The sequence below is a fragment of the Canis lupus genome, chromosome 16 (genome assembly GCF_048164855.1).
Source record: "Canis lupus baileyi chromosome 16, mCanLup2.hap1, whole genome shotgun sequence".
Taxonomy (NCBI): domain Eukaryota; kingdom Metazoa; phylum Chordata; class Mammalia; order Carnivora; family Canidae; genus Canis; species Canis lupus.
The window spans coordinates 56,462,867-56,484,986 of NC_132853.1; the positions used below are offsets into that span (position 1 = coordinate 56,462,867).

Genomic DNA, 22,120 nt, shown 5'->3' on the forward strand with positions numbered 1-22,120 from the left:
TGTCCAGGGATCCTATGTGAGGGGACGTACTAGCTAAGCAGAGACTTCGGCCCTGCCAGGGCTGTCTTCTTATGTAAACACATGCTGTTAATACTAAACATGTCTTGTTACAGCCTCATTGGCTGACCACAGCCACTACTACTCAGAGCAGACAGGGACACCAGGAGGAAGGGAATTTCTAGTGTGGCCACAAGAAAGGAAAAGCTTAGAAAAGGTCACTCAGAATGACTGACTCTGGATTCTGCCTCTCAACTGACACCAGTACTCTAAAGAGAGCAGGAGGGTGGGCAGGGCCATGAGCAAGACAAAGGGACATCTTCCCACATGAGGGCAGGAGACGCTGGCTCAGACAGGCTGGAGGGCTGCCCGCATGGGGGCCTGAAGTTGGGTCCAGAGAACCTAGTCCATAGCCTGGTGCTGCCAAGCTGGGGAGCCGAGAGGAGGGTGAAGAAGAGGATAAAGGGCCCCAGGGCTCCCTCAGCACATTAGGGACACAGCCCCAAGCCTTCGGGACCAAAATCCAAGACCTCATGCTCAGATCATCTGTACTGCATCTTCAAAGGGCGAGACAACCCCTGAATTATATGGCGGTGGTAAATTCCTATTTAAAAACAAAATCAGGGGGGATTCCTGGGTGGCTCAGCAGTTTGGCGCCTGCCTTTGGCCCAGGGCGCGATCCTGGAGTCCAGGGATCGAGTCCCGCATCGGGCTCCCGGCATGGAGCCTGCTTCTCCCTCCTCCTGTGTCTCTGCCTCTCTCTCTCTCTCATAAATAAATAAATCTTTAAAAACAAAACAAAATAAAACAAAATCAGGGATGCCTGGGTGGTTAAAGTCGGTTAAGCATCTGCTTTTGGCTCAGGTCTTGATCCCAGGTCCTGGGACCGAGTCCGTATCGGGCTCTCTGCTCTGCAGGGAACCTACTTCTCCCTTTCCTTCTGACTGCCACTTTCTGCCACTTGTGCTGTCAAATAAAAAAAAAATCTTTAAAAAAAAAATTCAGGGTGCGCTTGGGTGGCTCAGTAGGTTAAGCATCTGCCTTTGGCTTAGGTCATGATCCCAGCATCCTGGGATTGAGCCCTGAGTCTGGGCTCCCTGCTTGGTAGGGAGATGGCTTCTCCCGCTCCCTCAAATAAATAAACAAAATCAGCTTCCTAAAGCTCTCTGACCCAAAGCAAATCCTGCAGGTAGCAGAGACCACAATCTGAGCATCTAGAGTCCTTGACAACATTCAATTCTAACAAAGAAGTCTGATTTGTCTTCCCATCTTCTAACTTCCGGCAACCCCTCTGCAGTTCCCTGGGAAAACGAGAGGCACAGCCATGGCCACAGTGGGTTCCAGCTTGAAATAAAGTTCTCAGATCTTTAACCACCCAGCCTTCCCTTCAAGCTGCTCTAGTCAGCTCCAGCTTTGTGCCACATTGAAGCCAACATTTCCCATGGTGGCTCTGCTTTCCTATGGGGAAGTGAGGTTCCATCTCCAAAGGGATTCAGAGGTTTCAGATATATCTCGTCTAAATCACCTTTATTCCTTCTTTCTTTACTGCTTTTGGGACTTCTATTATTGATGCAATGACAAACAGAAAAGGGTCACTAAGGGAAAAACCTAAAAATGAAACTGGGGGCACCTGGCTGGCTTAGTAGGCTGAGCACGTGACTCTTGATCTCAGGGTCAGGAGTTTGAGACCCATGTCAGGTGTAGAGCTTAGTTAAAAAAAAAAAAAAAAAAAAAGGGAAACTGATTTAAATATAATTTATGGCATCTAAATATTTCAGAAACTGCCTCTAACAGGTCTTAACTGGCATCAGACACATCTGAGCTGTCAGAAGTCAGGGGACACCTGACAGGACAGGACTGTGTGACAAGGCCCCTAGGAGAGAACTAGGACCAGATGTGTGTGAGGGCATGTAAAAAAATGGGCACAGTCTCCAGCATCTTTGCCTTTTAATATAAGATTTGTTTTCATCATTTCTGAGTGTAACACATTTCTTCTAAAAATAGAGCTCTTTGCTTGTTCTGAAACTTAACTTCCACTTGGAGGTGACAGGGCATAAGGCTGACTGTAGTTGTGGGGTGATGCTGCCAGTGGTTCCTGGTCACAGACTCTTCACGGGACTCTGGATGGATGCTCACAGCGAGGAGGAGTCCATTTCAAATTCGTGATACTGAAGAAACACGACAAAGTTCCGAGCTCCCATCTATGCCTGGAGTGGACCCACCCAAGCACGGCTCCCATGGGGCCAGGTGGCAGTGGCCCTTCCCCCAGGAGGTGCGGACAGAGGAATCCCGCACACATCCACCAGAAGACAGCAGGGTCCCCTTTGAGCACACCGGTTAAGAATGTTAAGTGCACAAACACACAAGACATAGGGACGCAGGGCTGAGGATGATACACTCTTGCCCGGGGCCAATGCAGACCTGGATTTAATATCATGGAACTTGCTAGGGTTTTCTCACAATACAGATGAAGAGTGAGAATCTCCCCTTGCCCCCAAGAAGAGCCTGGTTAGCTCCGGAATCCAAAGATGCCCTTGATGTATCCAGTGAGGCCACTCTTGGTCTTCTGCTCCAACTTGTCCTCGAGGGGTGGGAAAGCCACATGGTTGAGGGCCAGGTCAAAGAACAAAGGCTTGCAGGGGATAGGCTGGAATCCTGGCGGGAAGTGCACAAGGTTGGCTTGCTTGGTGACGAGGGAAGGGTCCAAGCAGAATGTCTCAAACCGTTCAACCAGAGGCTGGGAGTCAAATCAAAGGGAGGAACCCAGGAGTTAGTCACAGATCACCGATGGAACATTCACTACATGCTGAGTACCCAGTTCAGAGCCTACATGCTAGCTCACTTTGATCCCCACAAATCTGCTACGAGGGTGCCTTCACGTCCCCAGCTCATAGCTGAGAGTCACTAAACCTGGAGAGGTTGAGAGAGGCATGGGCCAGGACTAGGGCACAGGTACCTTGGGGGGGGAGGGGCGGTCCCAGGCAGAGTTCCTAGCCAGCTGCTCTGTACAGCACGAGTTCCTAAGCTCCTTATCTGGGACCATCTAGCTGATACTAAGAAACCTTATACAACCAGCTTTGAGGTTTTGGAGTAAAAGAAGGGAGGCAAGCAGGGTGTTTACTTAGAAATTAGTTTCTCCATTCTATAACTGAGCATACATCTCCAGGGAGTTATGAATTCTCCTCTTTATTCCTCCAAAGTCCAGACATACCTTGTTGTCCTTGACTTGGGAAGAAGTCTCCGGTTGGTGGGAGTCACTTGCATCTGAAAGTTGCATAGGGATTGGGTAAGAACAGGGACTTAACATGTTACAGTCACAAATGACACCTGTCACACCTATGGGATCTAAATCCCAAGAACAAAAGCAGCCAACACATGAGGAGGTTAGCCCTTTCTTTCCTAGGTGAAAGCCTGCTAAGGAGTGCAAACAGATGATAAACCCCAGAAGCTATGCTGTCAGGCCAATGGAGCCCTGATGGTTGTACAAGAAAATACTGTTAGGGAGAAGGGACCACGTAACTGGTTCTCTAAGTTCTTCCACACAATTTGACGCCTTCATGTGGCAGAAATTATGGCAAAAAAACCCAAAACAAAACAAAAACACCTTTTGGATGAACCAAAACAGCAATGTAGGGGGCAGGAGAGAAGAGGGCTAGCAGCAAAGGAAATTTGGGAACACAGTCAGCAAAGAACAGGCAAGTGGCTCACCCAGGATTGCTGCTGCCTGCAGAGAACACTTTTCTGACCTCACTTGAGTGATGAGCTCTTGCACATCGGGCAGGTCCTGTAACGATTCAGAAAACATGTACTCACGAGCCAGAGCCAGGTCAGATAAGTGTGCCAAGTTAACCTGACTGAGCTAAGTGATCCCACCAGCATCTTCACAGGATTTCAGACTTTATAAATGGTTTACCCTATTAATAAAAAACAAAAAACACTTGGGATGCCTGGCTGGCTTAGTTGGTAGAGTATGTGACTCTTAATCTCAGGACCGGGAGGTCAAGCCCCATGGTGAGTGTGGAACCTACTTAAAAACAAAACAAAAAAAAGCACAAGCTTGTTTCAGAGGGGAAAGGGTATGCCATGGCTTAAAATAATAACGCCTGGAGACACTAGTGAGGATACCTCTATTGGAAATAAGTATATCACATGCTACATGCACGATGGGCCAGGCGCATTCTGAGCAGTTCACACAATTGCTAATTCCATTTTCGTAACAATCCTGAATTAACCTGTACTCCGCTTTACAGAGGAGGAGACTGAAGCATAGAGGGGCCCTGTGGGAGGCTGCAATCTCTCACTTGGCAAAATCGAGAAAGATCTGAACCCCTCCCGTCTCTGGCCTTAGACTTAGGTCAGACGTGGATTTGTAAATGCCTCTTCCTCCCTCCTGGGACAACCATCCACACAGTCTGCCTCTACATCCTGGGGTCAAAGACACCCCATCATTACGCTGCCGCCATGCTGGTCACACACCCCCTCATCAACGCCTTCCTATCTCCACCCTTCCTCGAGGACCTCCTATCTGCACGCCAAGTCTATGGCTCAACAAAACTGCAAGCTCTCTGAAGGCAGAAGCCTGGCGTGTATGTTACCCCAGAACCTGGTGCCATTCTGAGGGAACAGGCGAACACCCAGAGAGCAGAGGCTCCCGCACTGGCCTGACCAAGGTAATCCTAGCTTCCCTTTCTGAACGGTCTACATGGGACGCCTGGGTGGCTCACTGGTTGAGCATCTACCTTCGGCTCAGGGCATGATCCTGGCGTCCCAGGATTGAGTCCCACATTGGGCTCCCTGCAGGGACCTCTGCCTGTGTCTCTGCCTCTCTATCTCTCATGAATAAATAAAATAAAATCTTAAAAAAAAAAAAAAGTCTACGCTAATAAGTAATGTGCCTGGATGGATTCCTTGGACTGGCTGGTGCTTCGATCCTTACATATCACAGCAGTCTGCAGCTTAAAAAGCCAGCTGTCCAATTCAACAAGCAGTAGAATGAACCACACCACCAGGTACTTTCGATCAGTAGGCAAGCTTTAACGTATACCCAAATCTCCTGGGGGGATTGCTAAATCCAGATTTTGACTCAGTGGGCCTGGAGTAGGGCCTGGGAGCCTGTATTTCTCACAAGTTCCCAAATGCTGCTGCTGGTGCAGGCAAACTTTGTGGGGAAAGGCTTCATCAGTGGTTCTTGGCGTGGCTGCCTATCAACAGTCACTGAGGTGCCTTACAAGATCCCAGTGCACACCCCTGACACCACTGGGATTGGAAGGAACCAGGACCTCTGGGGGTGGGACTCAGATAGTCATCTTTTAAAACTCTTTCCAGGTGACTAGACCATGTAGCTGAGTCTGAGAGCAATATTTCAGGTTTATTTTAACCACAGGAATGGCTTTCCTTCTTAGTACCCGAGTCCATCTCAGGCCTGGAGCACAGTTCCCGGGCACTTAGGGCTGCACCACACCCTTGGCTGGCAGGCAGGATTGGCCCTGAGGAGGCCTCACCACACAAGCTTCTTGGGCTTGGGGACAAAGACCAGCAGCACACCTTTAAGCTGTTCCTGAAGGCCCCAGCATCCGAATTTACTTCATTTGCATATTTCAGGACTCGGTCATACAGGACGAGGGCTTCGCTCCACTTCTTCACCAACACATAGGACTGAGCAATGAAAAAACACCTGGCAGGGAAGGGAAAGAACCAGAGAATTCTAGAGCAACAATTACCTGAGACCAAGGCTTTCCTTCAAATTTAGATTTGGAAACAGGTTTCTCAACCTCAGGATCACCGCATGCAAGACCCTGACGTTCTCCATGCCCAGGCTCACCAGGCCACCCTCTCTCTTCCCCATGCCCACAGCTGACTGTGCAGGTCTTGCACAGTCCAAGACCCACTGTCTTCTAGTTACTGACTCTCCTGCTCCCAAAAGATGTGGCTGAAGGTGGGACAAGAACAAAGAAGGAACGCTGCCCCACCCAAAGAGAAATCCCACCCACTGCCCACACATCCAGCCTGCTCACTCAGCTCTGCTCATCTCTTTTTCAAAAACCAAACCCAGAATCTTCTTAATGGAAATTACTCCACTGGGGTTAAAAAAGCCTGAGGGCTGTTGGTCCCTGACAGAAGGGTCCACATGGGCCAGGAGGGAGGCTGACAAGAGCACAAATGGGGCATACTGGAGTCAGAGAGTGCTGGGGTGTGAGGGCCAGATAGGGGCACGGCAATTACACACCCCTATCTTGCTCCACACAGACTACCTCCAAGTTGCAAATAACATGATTCATTTAAAAAATAATAATAATAAAAAAATAGGGATCCCTGGGTGGCGCAGCGGTTTAGCGCCTGCCTTTGGCCCAGGGCGCGATCCTGGAGACCCGGGATCGAATCCCACGTCGGGCTCCCGGTGCATGGAGCCTGCTTCTCCCTCTGCCTGTGTCTCTGCCTCTCTCTCTCTCTCTCTCTCTCTCTCTGAGTGTGACTATCATAAATAAATAAAAATTAAAAATAAATAAATAAATAAATAAATAAAAATTAAAAAAAATTTTAAATAATAATAAAATAAATAAATAAAAAATAAAATGGAGGCTTAGCTTTCGCCTAATTCAGTTCAAGTTCCACTCTAGTTTTGTTAACGACTTGCCTTTTACACTTGTCCCTTTCCCACAGGGAGGAAGGAGGGAAGAGGAGGGAGAAGACCATTAACGTGTGCTCCCCCCTTCCCCGCCCTATCCAAAGAGCAAACGAGGTAGACTAAAAACTCCCTGTCACCACCTTTAGCAAAAGCTTCCTTTGAACATGCTGGGCTGACTGTTCAAGGTAACCACACAGACAACCCCCAATCTTCTGGAGTCTGGCCCATGCTCCCAGGGCGTACAGAGCCAGTGGGCAGCACAGGAGAGCCCCATCCACCTCATAGGACCTTACCTGTAAGCCTTAAACACCAGAGTCTTGAGGCCTATCTCTTTCTGGAAGGCTCTGTCCTCCTCTAACCCAGGAAGCTGGAGCAATTCCACCAGATTCTGCATGAGAGATACAAGAAAACTCAGGAAGAGCAGGCCTCACATTGGGTCTTTGACAAGAGACCTTATAAAAACACACACACACAGGCAAAAAGAGAGCCCAGGTCAGAAGTAATGGAAAACTCCAGAGGAGTGGCTTGGCAGCAGATCCACCTAGTGTCACCGCCACCCACTCTCTGCTACCAAAAGCCTGTTTGTCCTTCATGACTCTGCTCACACTTTACCTCCCTCCAAGACTTCTCAGACCAAGTCAGCTATAGGGGATCTCTCGGCTCTGAGCTTTCATTTCAGAGTGGCCCTCTGTGTGGCATCTCCCACAGATGCCTGAATGGGGTGCATGTGTCTCTCAACCTTACTCACTGACCAACTCCCAGCAGCCAAGACAGTGTGGCCTCAGGTCTCAGGAAGTCCCAGGCATGTGGGAGAGGATCTTGCACAGGCGAAGTGCTCAGTGAATACCTGAGGGTTTGCTGGACTCTACACATCAACACATTGAGCTGTGGGGCTCATGCACTGCTGAGCGAGAGCAAGGCCTTCCTTCCTGAGACACTAACAGCTGCTGCAAGTCACAGCCCTTCACTATGCAAAGCTAAGTCATTCTGGCTTCCCCAGTCCTTGAGGGTCACCTGTAGAATGATGTCATAGAGCCGGATGAGGTCCTGGGGCCGTGGCGAGCGCTTGCTCTCATCTTCTGGCTGCTGCTGTAGTGCTTTCTGCAGCCCCTTAGCCATGTTCTCGTTCCGCCTGATGGCCGTTGACAGCTTGATATAAGTCAGGTAGCTGGAATGTACCACACGTCAGCTCAGGTTATACTCAGGGAAGCTGGCGTTCTGAGAAGAGCTCTGGACCACAAGTTGGGACTGACCTAGGGGAAGGGTGTGGGGGCGAGGGCGTGTCACACAGCAGGGCCATTTGACCTGGGTCTTAAGCTCAAGGGGCCCTCAATTCTGGCTGCTATTCAGTGGCAAATCTGCAAGGAACTGCTATGAGATCTTATGATGAAATTTGGTTTTAGCTGGAATTATATCCCTGTTCCTGTCTTAAAGAGCCACAAAGCTACTGACTTCAGAGGTCAATGTTAGTCCTTGAGATGATCCATGGATGGCAAGCCTGTTCCTGGAATAAGGATTTGTTAACTGCCTAGCCCACACTACAAGGATACTGAGCTTGCAGAACAGCTGCTCCTACTCATCCGATGACCTTCTCTTCTCAGAAAATACTTAGGGACAGTCTTGTACTGAACACCTGTATGTACCACAGATGATGCCTGCTAATTTTAACTGTACCACCTGGAAAATCTCTTATAATACTTAAAGATAAAAATACAGTAACAACTGAAAAGTCTGTTTAAAAAGCATTTTGGGAGTCAAGTGTTTAGGGTTCTAGATCTCCATCCTACTCTGGTAGAAGACTGGAGACATCCTTAGGGGAAGATACAGCCTGGAGTTGAAGTCAGGGCTCCACCATAAACACTGGGGATGAAGAGACTGTCAAGTCCCAGGTGTTGGCCCTCTAGCCTTCTCCTACTCGGCTTCTAGAACAGGAGCTGCCTGTACATTCTGGGGCTCTGACCCACCCAAGGAAAGGCCCTCCAAGATTTTGGAGTCAGGGTATTGGGTAGAACACCTCCAGTGAAGCCCACAGCTATGAGCCCTGCACACAAATGCGGAGTTCCCACTACACAAGCCATATTCTTTAACAGGAGTAGATGTTAATGAATCACCAGCTAAGAAAAACATCTAACAAGACAGAACAGATCAAAACCAAGGGGAGGAGAAAACAACTTGGAAGAATCAGACTTGGAAGGAAGAAGAAAATTTCAGAAAACCATTATTAATAATCCCAGAGAGGGAAGACTTTCTGGTCATAAGCTTAGAATGAGAAACTTTTTTTTTTTTTTAAATCAATATTCAGGGGCGCCTGGGTGGCTCAGCTGGTTAAGTGTCTGCTTTTGGCTCAGGCCATGATCTCAGGATCCTGGGATCCAGCCCCAAGTCAGGCTTCCTGCTCAGCACTCTCTCAAAACAAAAAACAAACAAACAAAAAAAAACCTTAATAAAAAAAATCAATATTCAAAGAACACACACAAGCCCTTAGAAACTAAAATGGTACACAAAATGAGAAGGCCTGTAAGGAAGTCATCTGGGAGATCAGAAGAGTGGGGGTGGAGAGTGGGAACAGAGGAGTGAGGGCTATCCTGAGAAGTGGGGCAAAATACCTAAATCCAAAAATCAGTAAGTAGCAACACACACGTCATTTGGAGACATAGAGGTAAATGCCAAGAAAATTTGTTTAAAGAATTAAAAGTGGCTGCTTCTGAGAAATGGGAAAGAAAGGTCAGGAGATGGATTTTCCTAAAGCTTTTCAGAAAAAAGAGACTCTCCAAGTATTATTCAGAGTGGTGGAGAAATTTAGATACCTCTTTACAAAGTTTTATTAAAATACAAGAGCTACCTGATTCCTGGTGTCAATTTACCCAAAAGCTGAACTCCAGTTCCTTTTTTCTTTTAAAGATTATTTGACAGAGAGCTCATGTGCAAAAGCAGGAGGAGGGGCAGAGAGAGAAGCACGTTCCCCACCGAGCAGAGAGCCCTGACACAAGGTTTGATCCCAGGACCCTGAGATCATGATTCAAGCCCAAGGCAGATGCCTAACTGACTGAGTCACCCAAGCACCTCTGGGCTCCAGTTCCTAACTGAAATCCAGGATTCTGACAGCTGCTAGATGTGAAGGTGGGAGGAAAGATGCAAGGGCATGGGCGCATCACAATTTGAAGGTTTTCTGAGCCCTGTTGAAGCTCTCAGGGTCTTTTTAAGGTTAGGAAGTTGGACCTACCCCTGACTGATTCTCTGTGGCTGTTTACTACAAACACAACCCTTAACCTCCTGGGCCTCGGCTTTTTCACAGGATGCTGAATAGAGGACATCAAACAGTCCTTCCTGCTCAATACCCCTCGGAATCATCTGGCATTGAATTTGACATTCATATAATATTGAATTCCCTAAAACAGAATAAGGTACAGAGTGGAGAGGTATTTGCATAGTTTTGTTTTTACAAAAAAAGGAGGGGTTAAGGGAATGGCTGAAAACAGTGCCAGGTTCACTAAAAAGTTACAAGTAGTAACTAAGCAATGAAGACTTCAAGGTTACACGGAACACGGGGCACAGAATCTGATGAGAAGTGCAGTTTTCCCAAGTCATTTTACTCCTCTCCACAAAGTTCCAAAAATGCTACTCTTCTGGATGAACAGAATAATCCAACCTTTAAAACAAAATTAAACTTGACAAGGTGATTTAAAATGTATATAAAAGAGTAAAGGAAAGAGAAATCTAGCTATGTCTGAGGGAAAACCTGGTGGAGGATGTGCTCCACCAGACATCAAGACTTACTACCAAATCACATTCACTGTCCTGGGCAAGTACAGAAAATAAATGAGCAGAGCGGAAGAGTGTCCAGAAGAGGAGAAAATGGGATGCACACCTGATGGAACTAGCACTGTGGGTGAGTGGGAAAAGGATGGTGTTGTCAGTAAATTGTACTGGAACAATCCATCCTCGTGCAAAAATGTGAAGATCTTACACCGCACTCAAAAACGAAGTCCAAATAGAACAAACCTGAACTGAAATTGAACTTAAATGTAAAAGGGATGACAATATATTCAGAACATAGAGGAGCATAACGTAGGAGCCCAGCACCAGGAGGATAGTGGTTACCTCCAGAAGAGAGAGAAATAACCAGGGTGGGGCCACAGGGAGCTCAAAGTTACCGGCTGTATTCTCATTCTTAATGTATAAAATTTAAAATTATTGGTGTAATAGAATAATATACAAATGCAACATACATACTCTTTATTTGCAACATATACACTCTTGTATGATAAAACAGGCATATATACATATTATTTGCTATATAATGAATCAGAAATTAAAACATATCTGAACACTATGTATATTCTTTCATTCCAATGATACATTCTACAACACTGTTAAAAAGTAAAAAAAATTATAGCCCTTACCTGTGCAGGTATTGAAGATTAGATACCTTTCCCGACTCCCCGTCAAGGGTGTAATCTCTCTGTTTCTGCAGAAATCAATAAAGGTAAAGATAAGACAGCTGACCCTGTCCTTGGCTCTGACCGCCTCATTCCATGGTGTGGTCCCCAAAGTGCCCTGGACATGGGCATAGGCTCTAGTAAATTAAGGCTCTTGATATATCAAAGACCTCCTGAGCATATTCTAGAACAGCAAGGCCACTCGGTTGTCATGAGCATCTAAAAACTGGACTTAAGAGGTCCGAGTAATGGCTAGCCAAGCTTCCTACCCACTGCTCCCAGTCTCCAGACCTAAAGCATGAACAGCAGACAGTCCATGGCCCATGGCTCCATTTTAGGGTTTGTGCCTTAGACCCACGTCCTGAGATCCAACCCCTTAGGCTGTCAGCTCAGCCTTTTGCAGTTGGCTGAATAATGGCTCCTAAAGATATGTCCTAACTCCAGGACTTATGAAGGTGTTACCTCACATGGTAAGAGATGTGATGAAGGATCTCTTAATTAGCCTGGATTATCCAGGTAGGCCCAGTGTAATTACAGGTTCCTTCTAGGAGGGAGGCAGGAGGGCCAGTGACAGAGAGAAGGTCCTGGGATAGAAGCAGAGTCAGAGAGGAGTGAAGGTGCTGAGCTGCTGGCTCTGAACATGGAGGAAGGGGTCATAAGGCAAGAAGTGTAGACGGCCTCTAGAAGTTGGATATTGCATTCCCTGGCATGCTGGAAATGGCTTTCTCCCTTAGAACTTCCAAAGGAGGGGCACCTGGAGGTGTTCAGTTAAGCATTCGACTCTTGATTTTGGCTCAGGTCATGATCTTAGGGTTGTGGGATCCAGCCCCCCATGGGCTCCACAATTAGCATGGAGTCTGCTTGAGATTCTTTCCCTCTACCTCAACCCCTCCCCCTGCTCAAAGGCTCTTTCTCCCCCTCTAAAATAAATATTTTTTTTTGTTTTTGTTTTTTTTGTTTTTTTTTTTTTTTTTTAATTTATTTTTGTTTATTTATGATAGTCACACAGAGAGAGAGAGAGGCAGAGACACAGGCAGAGGGAGAAGCAGGCTCCATGCACCGGGAGCCCGACGTGGGATTCGATCCCGGGTCTCCAGGATCACGCCCTGGGCCAAAGGCAGGCGCCAAACCGCTGCGCCACCCAGGGATCCCAAATATTTTTTTTTGAAAAGAGAACTTCTACAGGAGCACAGCTCTATGTACTTTTAGATTAACAACCACCCAAAGCTGTAAGAAAATAAGTTTGTGGTAATGTTATAGTAGCCACAGGAGAAACTAAGACACCTTGGTATCACCATCTTCATTACACTCTGAGAGGTGTCCCTACAACTGCTATGAGTTCATGGTGAATGATGGAGGGCAGGGCTCTTGTTAAGTGGATGAAGGGAAGTAGAGTATATAAGGACAACTTAATGAGAAAAGGAAATGGGACTAAAGCTTAATACTTATGAATGTTTTATACTCAAGGTACCATGGGCAGATGCTAACTACATAGCTGCTTTTTATATGCTTATAATCTTGAAAAAAGCATAAAAAAATATAAAATATTTAAAAAGGCAATTCTTGGTTAACTATCAATTATAGCCACAAGTACCAAACATTTATTTATTATCTATCTATCTATCTATCTATTTATTTATTTTTAGTACCAAATATTTAGAGTGTGGGGTGACACTGGGCTAGGATGGTGCAGGCAAGCTTCTCAGAGATGAGCTATGAGCTGGACACTGAACACCAGGTAAGGTTTGGACAGGTGAGGAGGGAGAAGATGGACAAGCCAGGTGTGAGGAGAGAAAGGAGCACAGAAGGAGTGCACCAGAGTGGGAAAGGCATATTAACCAGACGGTGAGTATAGCAGCTTGAGGCAGAGGACCCAGAAGGGAAGAACAAAATATCTGGAAATAGACACCAGCTCACAGAGTTGGAACTGCATTTGCTGGACCAAGGAGCTCTCAAGCAGGGTGCACACGACCTGAAGAGTGTGATACAGGAACAACATTAGAATTTCTGTTTATCGGGATGCCTGGGTGGCTCAGCAGTTGGGTGCCTGCCTTTGGCCCAGGGCGTGGTCCTGGAGTCTTGGGATCAAGTCCCGCATCAAGCTCCCTGCATGGAGCCTGCCTCTCTCTGCCTCTCATGAGTAAATAAATAAAATCTTAAAAAAAAAAAAAAAAAAAGGGAACTTCTATTTATCTTATTTCTACTGAATAATTAAGTATATAATTTACAAATAAATGTATAAGAGGTACATGATCAATTTTACTTATGGGGTGATCATGAAAAGTTTGGAGCCCACTCTCTAGACCTGGGAGATGGGGTCCAGAAAGATCCCACTTTTGCTGCTGGGAAGGAAAGACCTGGAGAACTGGACCCAGACCAAGATGGGAGAAGCCATCAGATCACTGTGGCAATCTAGGAATAGGACAACAAAAGGCTAATCAGAGGGATGCCTGGGTGGCTCAGTGGTTTAGCACCTGCCTTCGGCCCAGGGTGTGATCCTGGGGACCCGGGATCGAGTCCCACATCGGGATCCCTGCATGGAGCCTGCTTCTCCCTCTGTGTCTCTGCCTTTCTCTCCCTATGTCTCTCATGAATAAGTAAATCTTTAAAAAAAAAAAAAAGGCTAATCAGAAACAGGGCAGAGGTGGGAGATGGAAAAGTGGAGAATGAAGCCAAAGGGAGAATTAGTAGGGTTTCTAGTGACAGGGAAGAGAGACACAAAGACAGTCCTGAGGTTTTCAGCCTGGATGACCAAATGAATTATACTGACATTAGGAAAAGGAAGCACTGGAAACGTCCACCTGGAGCCATGAGTTTGAGACCAAAGGCTTAGCAGGTAAAAAATGAACCCATTAGAAGAACAGGATGGAGAGAAAATTTCTCAACCTAATGGAGTTCAGAGGCTTCTGTCATTTGTCAGCCCATCACTAGATCTAAAAATACCATGGCTAAGAGTCTGTGCACTCAGACCACTGCCTCCCTCCCCCTTGACCAGCCTCCACCCCGAGAATGAGACACACAAACTGAGAAGGACCTAAGCCCAGAGCAAGAGTCGGTGGCCCAGCTGACAGTCCTACCTGATCTGGCTTGAGCTCTTCCCGAACAGCCTGGATGGCGTCCCGACACTCACTGAGCATTGATTCAAACAGACGCTCCTTGGTTTCTTCACTTTCAGCCTAAACAAAGGCAGAATGCAGCACAAAATTTTCCTCTGAGTAAGCCAAAGTATTCTAATGGGAGGAAGGCATAGTGCCTTGATTCTCCCCATTATACACACACACACAAACACACATACATATCCAGCAGAAACACCCCAAATCACAGATTGTTTCAATTGTCACTAGTCTCCACCAGGTTAAGATTTTTCTTATAGTCTTATCCATTGTTCATATGGAAATGGAATTTTATATATACACATGTATGTGTAACTATAAAGTGAACGTACTGAAAAAGAATCCATACAACTGGGACACCTGGGTAGCTCAATGGTTGAGCATCTGCTTTGGCTCAGGGCGTGATCCCAGAGTCCTGGGATTGAGTCCCGCATCGGGCTCTCTGCATACAACCTGCTTCTCTTCCCTCTTCCCGTGTCTCTGCCTCTCTCTCCGTGTCTCTCATGAAAAAATAAATAAAATCTTAAAAAAAAAAAAAATCTGGGGATCCCTGGGTGGGTCAGCCGTTTAGCGCCTGCCTTTGGCCCAGGGTATGATCCTGGAGTCCCGGGATCAAGTCCCACATCGGGCTTCCTACATGGAGCCTGCTTCTCCCTCTGCCTGTCTATCGTGAATTTAAAAAAATAAATAAATCTGTACAATTGATCCGAAACTGTCAAACAATAGATGCTTTAAATTTTTTTCTATCATTGAACTTTCTACCACTTTCCTCCACCATTTCACCTCTGTTCAGGACCTGCACCTGACATCCCTGAACTCTGGCACATGGAACAAATGGTCTTTTTTTTTTTTTTTTTTTATGATAGTCACACAGAGAGAGAGAGAGAGAGGCAGAGACACAGGCAGAGGGAGAAGCAGGCTCCATGCAGGGAGCCCGACGTGGGATTCGATTCCGGGTCTCCAGGATCGCGCCCCGGGCCAAAGGCAGGCACTAAACCGCTGCGCCACCCAGGGATCCCAGAACAAATGGTCTTTAAGCTCTACTGTGTGCCAGCAGAGTTACTCTTACAAATGTAACCCCAAAGACTTCCAGATACTGGTCCAAGCAAGTGAGTAATGTTACTAACCAATATCAAGTCAAAAATATATTTCCTCTAAGTATCATACGAAGCTCCCTGCACCACAGAAATTCTGCACCTAGATATTCCCCATGGTTATGCTGAGATTGACAAGCACTCCATGACAGTCTTTGCACAAGTTCAAGGGCGTCGCCAGCTGGGATAAGGGAAAAGTGATTCATTAACTAAGTGCCTGCCGAACCACATTACCATTCTAAAGAATCTGACTGAGCAGGTAGGAGTGGATGAGAGGCAGAAAGGAGATGAACTTGTGTCGCCACCAGACCCACTGTGACATTAAAAGATCAACACTCCATTATTATATTTGACTTTCCACAGAAACATCCAATCTGATCCCTTGACATTCAACTGACCTCGAAGATAGCCCAAAAGAATACCCATTACTGCCCACTCCTTTAAGTCGTTGGTAGGAGCTTAAAGAAAAACCTTTTCTTCTCTTAAGAACTCTTATGTTATTCCTAGTTTCCAATGTTGGGGGAAAAAAAAACACTTCCTTGTAAATTACTCAATATAAATCAAACATACTTTTCTATTTGTATTGACTTTCCTGGTGCTCACTAACTTAGGAAAAAATCAGTGGCACAGTCATTCTTTAAATTTCTAATTTTTTTTTTTTATGATAGTCACACAGAGAGAGAGAGAGAGAGAGAGAGAGGCAGAGACATAGGCAGAGGGAGAAGCAGGCTCCATGCACCGGGAGCCCGACGTGGGACTCGATCCCGGGTCTCCAGGATCGCGCCCTGAGCCAAAGGCAGGCGCCAAACCGCTGCACCACCCAGGGATCCCAATTCTTTAAATTTCTAAAGGCAAACATAGCCACTATTAATTTACTGAAACCACAGCACTGTCCAACAGAACTTTCTGTGATGGGGCACTTGGCTGGCACAATCCAGGGAAACATGTGACTCTTGATCTCCGGGTTGTGAGTCTGGGCCCACGTTCATTGGGGATAGGAATTATATAAAAATAAAATCTTTATTGAGACGCCACTGGGTGGCTCAGTTGGTTAAGCATCTTCCTTAACTTAAGCTCAGCTCATGATCCCAGGGTCCTGGGATGGAGCCCTGCATTGGGCTCCCTGCACAGCAGCAAACCTACTTCTCCCTCTTTTGCCCCCCGTTTTTGTTTGTGCTCACTTTCGCTCTGTCAAATAAAACCTTTTTAAAAAGAATAAAATCTTTATTTAAAAAAAGAACATTCTGTAATGGATGGAAATGCTCTCTAGCTGCACTGTCTAGTACAGCAGTCATTAGCCACAGTTGGCTACTGAGCACTTGAAATTTTCATTAATTCGGGCAGCCCCTGTGGCGCAGCGGTTTAGAGCTGCCTGCAGCCTGGGGTGTGATCCTGGGGACCGTGGATCGAGGCCCACGTCAGGCTCCCTGCATGGAGCCTGCTTCGCACTCTGCCTGTGTCTCTGCCTCTCTCTCTCTCTCTCTCTCTGTGTCTCTATGAATAAATAAATAAAGTCTTTAAAAAATATATATATAAAAAGAAGAAATTTTCATTAATTCAAGCATAAACAGCCACAGATGTTCAAGTGTCTAGTATACTCCACAGCGCAGAGAAACACTTCACATAAAACACTATTAAGCAGCACCTCAAGTTAGCAAGACTGTAATAACTTAGTCAAACTTGATGGCCAAATTTTTTGAAGTACAAATCCTGTGGACTGGGGGAGCCATGTAACAGTTAACAACTGAATAGGATCTGTGAATAGAGTTGGCAGCAGGTGCACACACACACTGGAGACACACTGAGCTCGTGAATCAATTTTGATGCCATGCAATCCGGCAGATATGCCACCAACACCATTTTAAGAAGGGTGGGGCTCAGGGCACCTGGGTGGCTGCCTTCAGCTCAGGCCACAATCCTGTGGTCCTGGGATCGAGTCCTGTATCCGGTTCCCCACAGGGAGCCTGCTTCTCCCTCTGTCATAGCCTGTCTTTCTGTGTGTCTCATGAATAAAAAAATAAAATCTTAAAAAAAAAAAAAAAAAAAGGTGGGGGTCAATGTTTGGGGCAATGGGTATATAAAGTAAAAGAAGAGTAAACTTTATTTCGCCAGCTACACAGGTTCTGCTTTCCTGTAAAGAGAGTGTAGCTCAAAATAAATAAATAAATAAATAGATACAAAAATGCTAGACTTCTTTACTGCCATGTATTGCTCTCATTCCCTCGGAACAAGGGCATCTTGGCAGCAAGGTACTGAACATAAGCAAACTTTCCCAATGCCCAGTGTAACAAAAGTCTAGGTTACACTGGGCATTTTATAGAAGACTTAAATCACACTGCAGGAAAAAGCCCATCAGAAGGGCAGGGCTTCAGTTACTTGTATTTTCTGCCACCCACACTGCACTGTGACTCAGAGATCACTAATCTCTGTAGCAGAGCTTCTCAGGAGTCTCCCTGGGCTGGGCAAAATGTCTCCAAACAGAAAGCCAAAAATGTACTTTGCTACTTTCACTCATATTTATATACATATTTTGGAGGCTAAAATCACCCTGAAAAGACAACAGAACAAGAAATACCTCTCTATATGCAGAGGCAGGATTCCTCAGCATCTACATGCAGACCTCCCAAGTCAGCCATGGAATGAACAAAAATGTGCTCCTAAACTCAAGTAGCAAACTCCCTGCATAAGAATTTGTGGTCGGCTTGCACCTTTTCCCAGGTGTGCCTATGAGACAGAAATCTTAAGCCCAGAAGTAATGTGTTACTTGGATCTAAAAAAAAAAAAAAAAAAAAAAAATTCGAGATCAACTTTTATAAAACTTGGAACACTCCAGGATGTGTTTTGACAGCTTCAAGATCTGTCTCAAGGACACGTACATGTACAGAGGGAAACCAGCTGTTGTGTCCTGAGGTAGAGACCCCCTGCTATTCAAAAGTTTCCAGATTGTTTTCACTTATCTACAAAAATTGCTGGAAGGTGGTGGTATGGCTAAGAGACAGACAAGGCGAGTCTGACCACATTCTCTACCTCACCGGTAGGAGAACCAAAGGAATGGGAACTAAGCCTTCCTTCCTAGGGCGACTAAGGTCCAGTAAACAATACATGGAAATCTGGTAAAGGAGAATACAAACGTCAAGAACAGCGATGTTTTTTGTTTTAAAGAGGACAAATGGAGATCCCGGGGTGGCGCAGCGGTTTAGCGCCTGCCTTTGGCCCAGGGCGCGATCCTGGAGACCCGGGATCGAATCCCACGTCCGGTTCCCGGTGCACGGAGCCTGCTTCTCCCTCTGCCTGTGTCTCTGCCTCTCTCTCTCTCTCTCTGCGTGACTATCATAAATAAATTAAAAAATTAAAAAAAAAAAGAGGACAAATGGTCTCCCTTTCACTCACACATTAAAATATTAACCATAACCCAAGGATAAGACTCATCAAACCTGCCACCTTTTCCAAAAGAGTGGCCTGACAACATCGTCACAATGCAACCACGAGTGACAAGTCAGGTAGAATCAAGTATTAATAAAGCAAAACAGGGCAGCCCGGGTGGCTCAGCGGTTTAGCGCGCCACCTTCAGCTCAGGGCGTGATCCTGGAGACCTGGGATCAAGTCCCACATCGGGCTCCCTGCATGGAGCCTGCTTCTCCCTCTGCCTGTGTCTCTGGCTCTCTCTCTGTGTCTCTCATGAATAAATAAATAAAATCTTAAAAAAAAAAAAAAGCAAAACAGAAACAAATTATAAAGGCAAATTATTTAGCACATGAAGACATAAAGCCTGGCTCAGGAGACCAAGAATTTTGCAACTGGGTTTTGGCAGCGGATTAATTCTCTGCTCCAGTCTTTTCGGTCTGACACTTATCTCTCTGAATTATTTCTTCCTTCCATGCTTTTCAGTAAACTGCTGTTCTAGTATTTAAATGTCATAAAACCTCTACAAACAGGCATAAACTAGGTCTACCGAATTCTTGCATCCTAGTTCCCAGAGGGGGGCAATACCCACACCAGCTAGGTTAATATGAAGGGGTACCTGGCTGGCTTAGTCGGTGGAGTGTGTGACTCTTGATCTCGTTGTGGGTTCAAGCCCCATGTTGGGTGTAGAGATTACTTAAAAATAAAATCTTTAGGGGCGCCAAGGTGGCTCAGTGGTTGAGTGTCTGCCTTTGGCTCAGGGTGTGATCCTGAGTTCCCGGGATCGAGTCACACACTGGGCTCCTTGCATGGAGCCTGCTTCTGCCTGTGCCTGTGTCTCTGCCTCTGTGTCTCTCATGAATAAATAAATAAAATCTTAAAAAAAAAAAAAAAAAAAACAAAAACAAAACTAAGTAATCTCAGGGTCTTGGGTTCAGAGCCCCATGTCAGGCTCCCTGCTCAGTGGGGAGTCTGATTCTCCCTCTGCCCCTCCCCAAAGTCATGCTCTCTCCACCCCCTCAAGTAAGTAAATTAAAATCTTTAAAAATAAATAAATAAAATATTTAAAAAGAAAAAAAAGAAAGACTGAAATTAAGAACCCTGCATCTCTAAGGCATAGCTCTTGGTTCCCAGGGCAGGTACCAACACCATACAATCAGAACAGGCAAGATGGTGAAGACTTGTGTGATATCCAGCCAAATAATCTGGCAGTGGCACCAAGGGGCACATGGTTCTTCTTGGGATTAACCTCAAATGGCCAAGGGCATTTTCCCCAGTTAATAACCCATGGTTAACTTAATTCAATAGACATTTAATCAGCTATACTGCTAGACCCGACTTCTAAGGATTTAACTAAACTTTATTTCATACTACACTTGAATTATTTTACTTACCAACTAGATTTGATAACTGTGTGTATAGGACATTAGGCACTGAACTGTTTCAAGGTTAAAACCTTACTGGAATTCCCTACGACACACGTTTTGTTTGATCTACATCTTTTATATCTACCACATTATTTAAAGATCTCATACTCAGAAGCAACCTGAATGCACTGTAAGATCCTTAACAACCAGAGATAACTCTATTCACTGCAATCAACACATTAACTAGGTACTTCACTGAAATGATAAGGAATATTATATACTTTATGTCAGTAAATTCAACATGTACATGACATTCCTCCTAAGACGATTCATCCAAAAAACACAAGATGAAACAAAATCTGAGTAGCTCTTTATCTCATTAAGGAATTACCTTTGTTTAAAACAAGCAAAAGGGATCCCTGGGTGGCGCAGCGGTTTGGCGCCTGCCTTTGGCCCAGGGCGCGATCCTGGAGACCCGGGATCAAATCCCACATCGGGCTCCCGGTGCATGGAGCCTGCTTCTCCCTCTGCCTGTGTCTCTGCCTCTCTCTCTCTCTCTGTGACTATCATAAATAAATAAAAATTAAAAAAAAAAAAAAATAAATAAAACAAGCAAAAACAAAAATTAAAAACTTTCCCATAAACATCAAATCATTATGCTGTACACCTGAACTAAGTTTCTGACAATTATATCCCATCCACCCCTCCTCCACAAAAACCCTTCCTACAAAGAAAACTCCAGGCTCAATAGTTTCACAGGTGAATTATAACACACATTTGAGAAAGAAAAATACTGATATTACCTAAACTCTTTTTAGAAACAAGGAAAATCTCCAAACTTGTTTTATGAGGTGTGTATAACCCTGATACCAAACCCTGAAAAAAGGCATTATAAGAAACTTATAAGCCATGAAAATAGATGCAAAATTCTCAAATATTAGCAAATGAAATCCAGCTATATATAAAAATACAATAATATACCATAACTAAGTGGGGTTATCTCAGGTATGCAAATTTAACACAGAAAGTTAATCAATGTAATTCACCATGTGAGCCTTCAAATACTCTTCCCTCTTCAGCCCTTACTCTCAAACTCAAAAATGTGAAACTGTCATCATATGGCTCCTTCTAAACCTCTGCTTTCTGACATCCTTCACACATGCCACTGTATCCCATGGAACAGCAATTACAAACCCATACACCATTCCCAGCGTACTTGCCCATCAAAATTTTCACAGGCACAGGGCAAGCCTGATGTCAGGTTTCCTAGTGCCCCTATCTGACTGAGGCGCAGCTACCTTTAGCAGTAAAAGCCTGCAGAAGCCGGGGCAAGAAACCTGGGCTACTGATCCTTACCTACCGTCAAAATAAAATCTTGGACCAGGTCTCCATGGAACTAAATAAAACACATCCAGTGGGAAGGACTCTTTTCCTCGTGTGCAGAAGTACTCGTATGTTTTTAAATGTAGTAACTTCAGCAATGTTAGTAAGACAGAGGGTAATGGGCTTAAGTGAATGCTGGAGATCTTCAGAAAATAGTAAAACACAAAAATGTATCACCTTCATTACTAAGCCTTTATATTACTTCAAAGAACTACTTATTGAAGGATGGTCTTCTTGATAAGGACCTTAAGTACCATGATAAAACAAAGCATGTGAAGAAAAAACCCAAACTACCAAATACACGGAGATTCTTTTGCTCTCTTTCCATTTCACTTTTTTTGGGCAAGTACTTAATTAACAGAACTTTAAAATAAACATTTTCTGGGGCCTTTGGGTGGCTCAGTCGGTTAAGCATCTGCCTTTAGGTCAGGTCATGATCTGAGGGTCCTGGGATCAAGTCCCACATCCAAGAATCTGGCTCCCTGCTTAGTGGGGAGCCTGCTTCTCCCCCTCCCTACTTCGGCACACTCTTTCTCAAATAAATAAAATCTAAAAAACAAAAACAAAAACAAAAACAAAAAAACATTTCTCTATTAAATCAAGACTGAAAATTCTTAGGGCACCTGGGTGGCTCAGTTGGCGAAGAGTCTGCCTTCAGCTCAGGTCATGATCTTGGAGTCCTGGGATCAGGCCCCACATC

The 22,120-nt window shown here is 45.3% G+C and overlaps 1 protein-coding gene across 1 annotated transcript in view; it reads right to left on the reverse strand.

Annotated features, from left to right (window-relative positions):
- Positions 1-1,927: 1,927 nt before the first annotated feature.
- The window catches only part of SRP68 (signal recognition particle 68), a 37,044-nt gene continuing 16,851 nt past the window's right edge, over positions 1,928-22,120 (reverse strand). Inside the window, exons 9-16 of the mRNA XM_072781669.1 lie at positions 14,139-14,237; positions 11,026-11,090; positions 7,637-7,790; positions 6,916-7,010; positions 5,542-5,671; positions 3,706-3,781; positions 3,209-3,261; positions 1,928-2,734 (exon numbers count right to left, since the gene is read on the reverse strand). Coding sequence (XP_072637770.1) covers positions 2,507-2,734; positions 3,209-3,261; positions 3,706-3,781; positions 5,542-5,671; positions 6,916-7,010; positions 7,637-7,790; positions 11,026-11,090; positions 14,139-14,237 — 900 coding nt within the window. The 3' untranslated portion in view covers positions 1,928-2,506. The remainder of the gene's footprint in view (positions 2,735-3,208; positions 3,262-3,705; positions 3,782-5,541; positions 5,672-6,915; positions 7,011-7,636; positions 7,791-11,025; positions 11,091-14,138; positions 14,238-22,120) is intronic.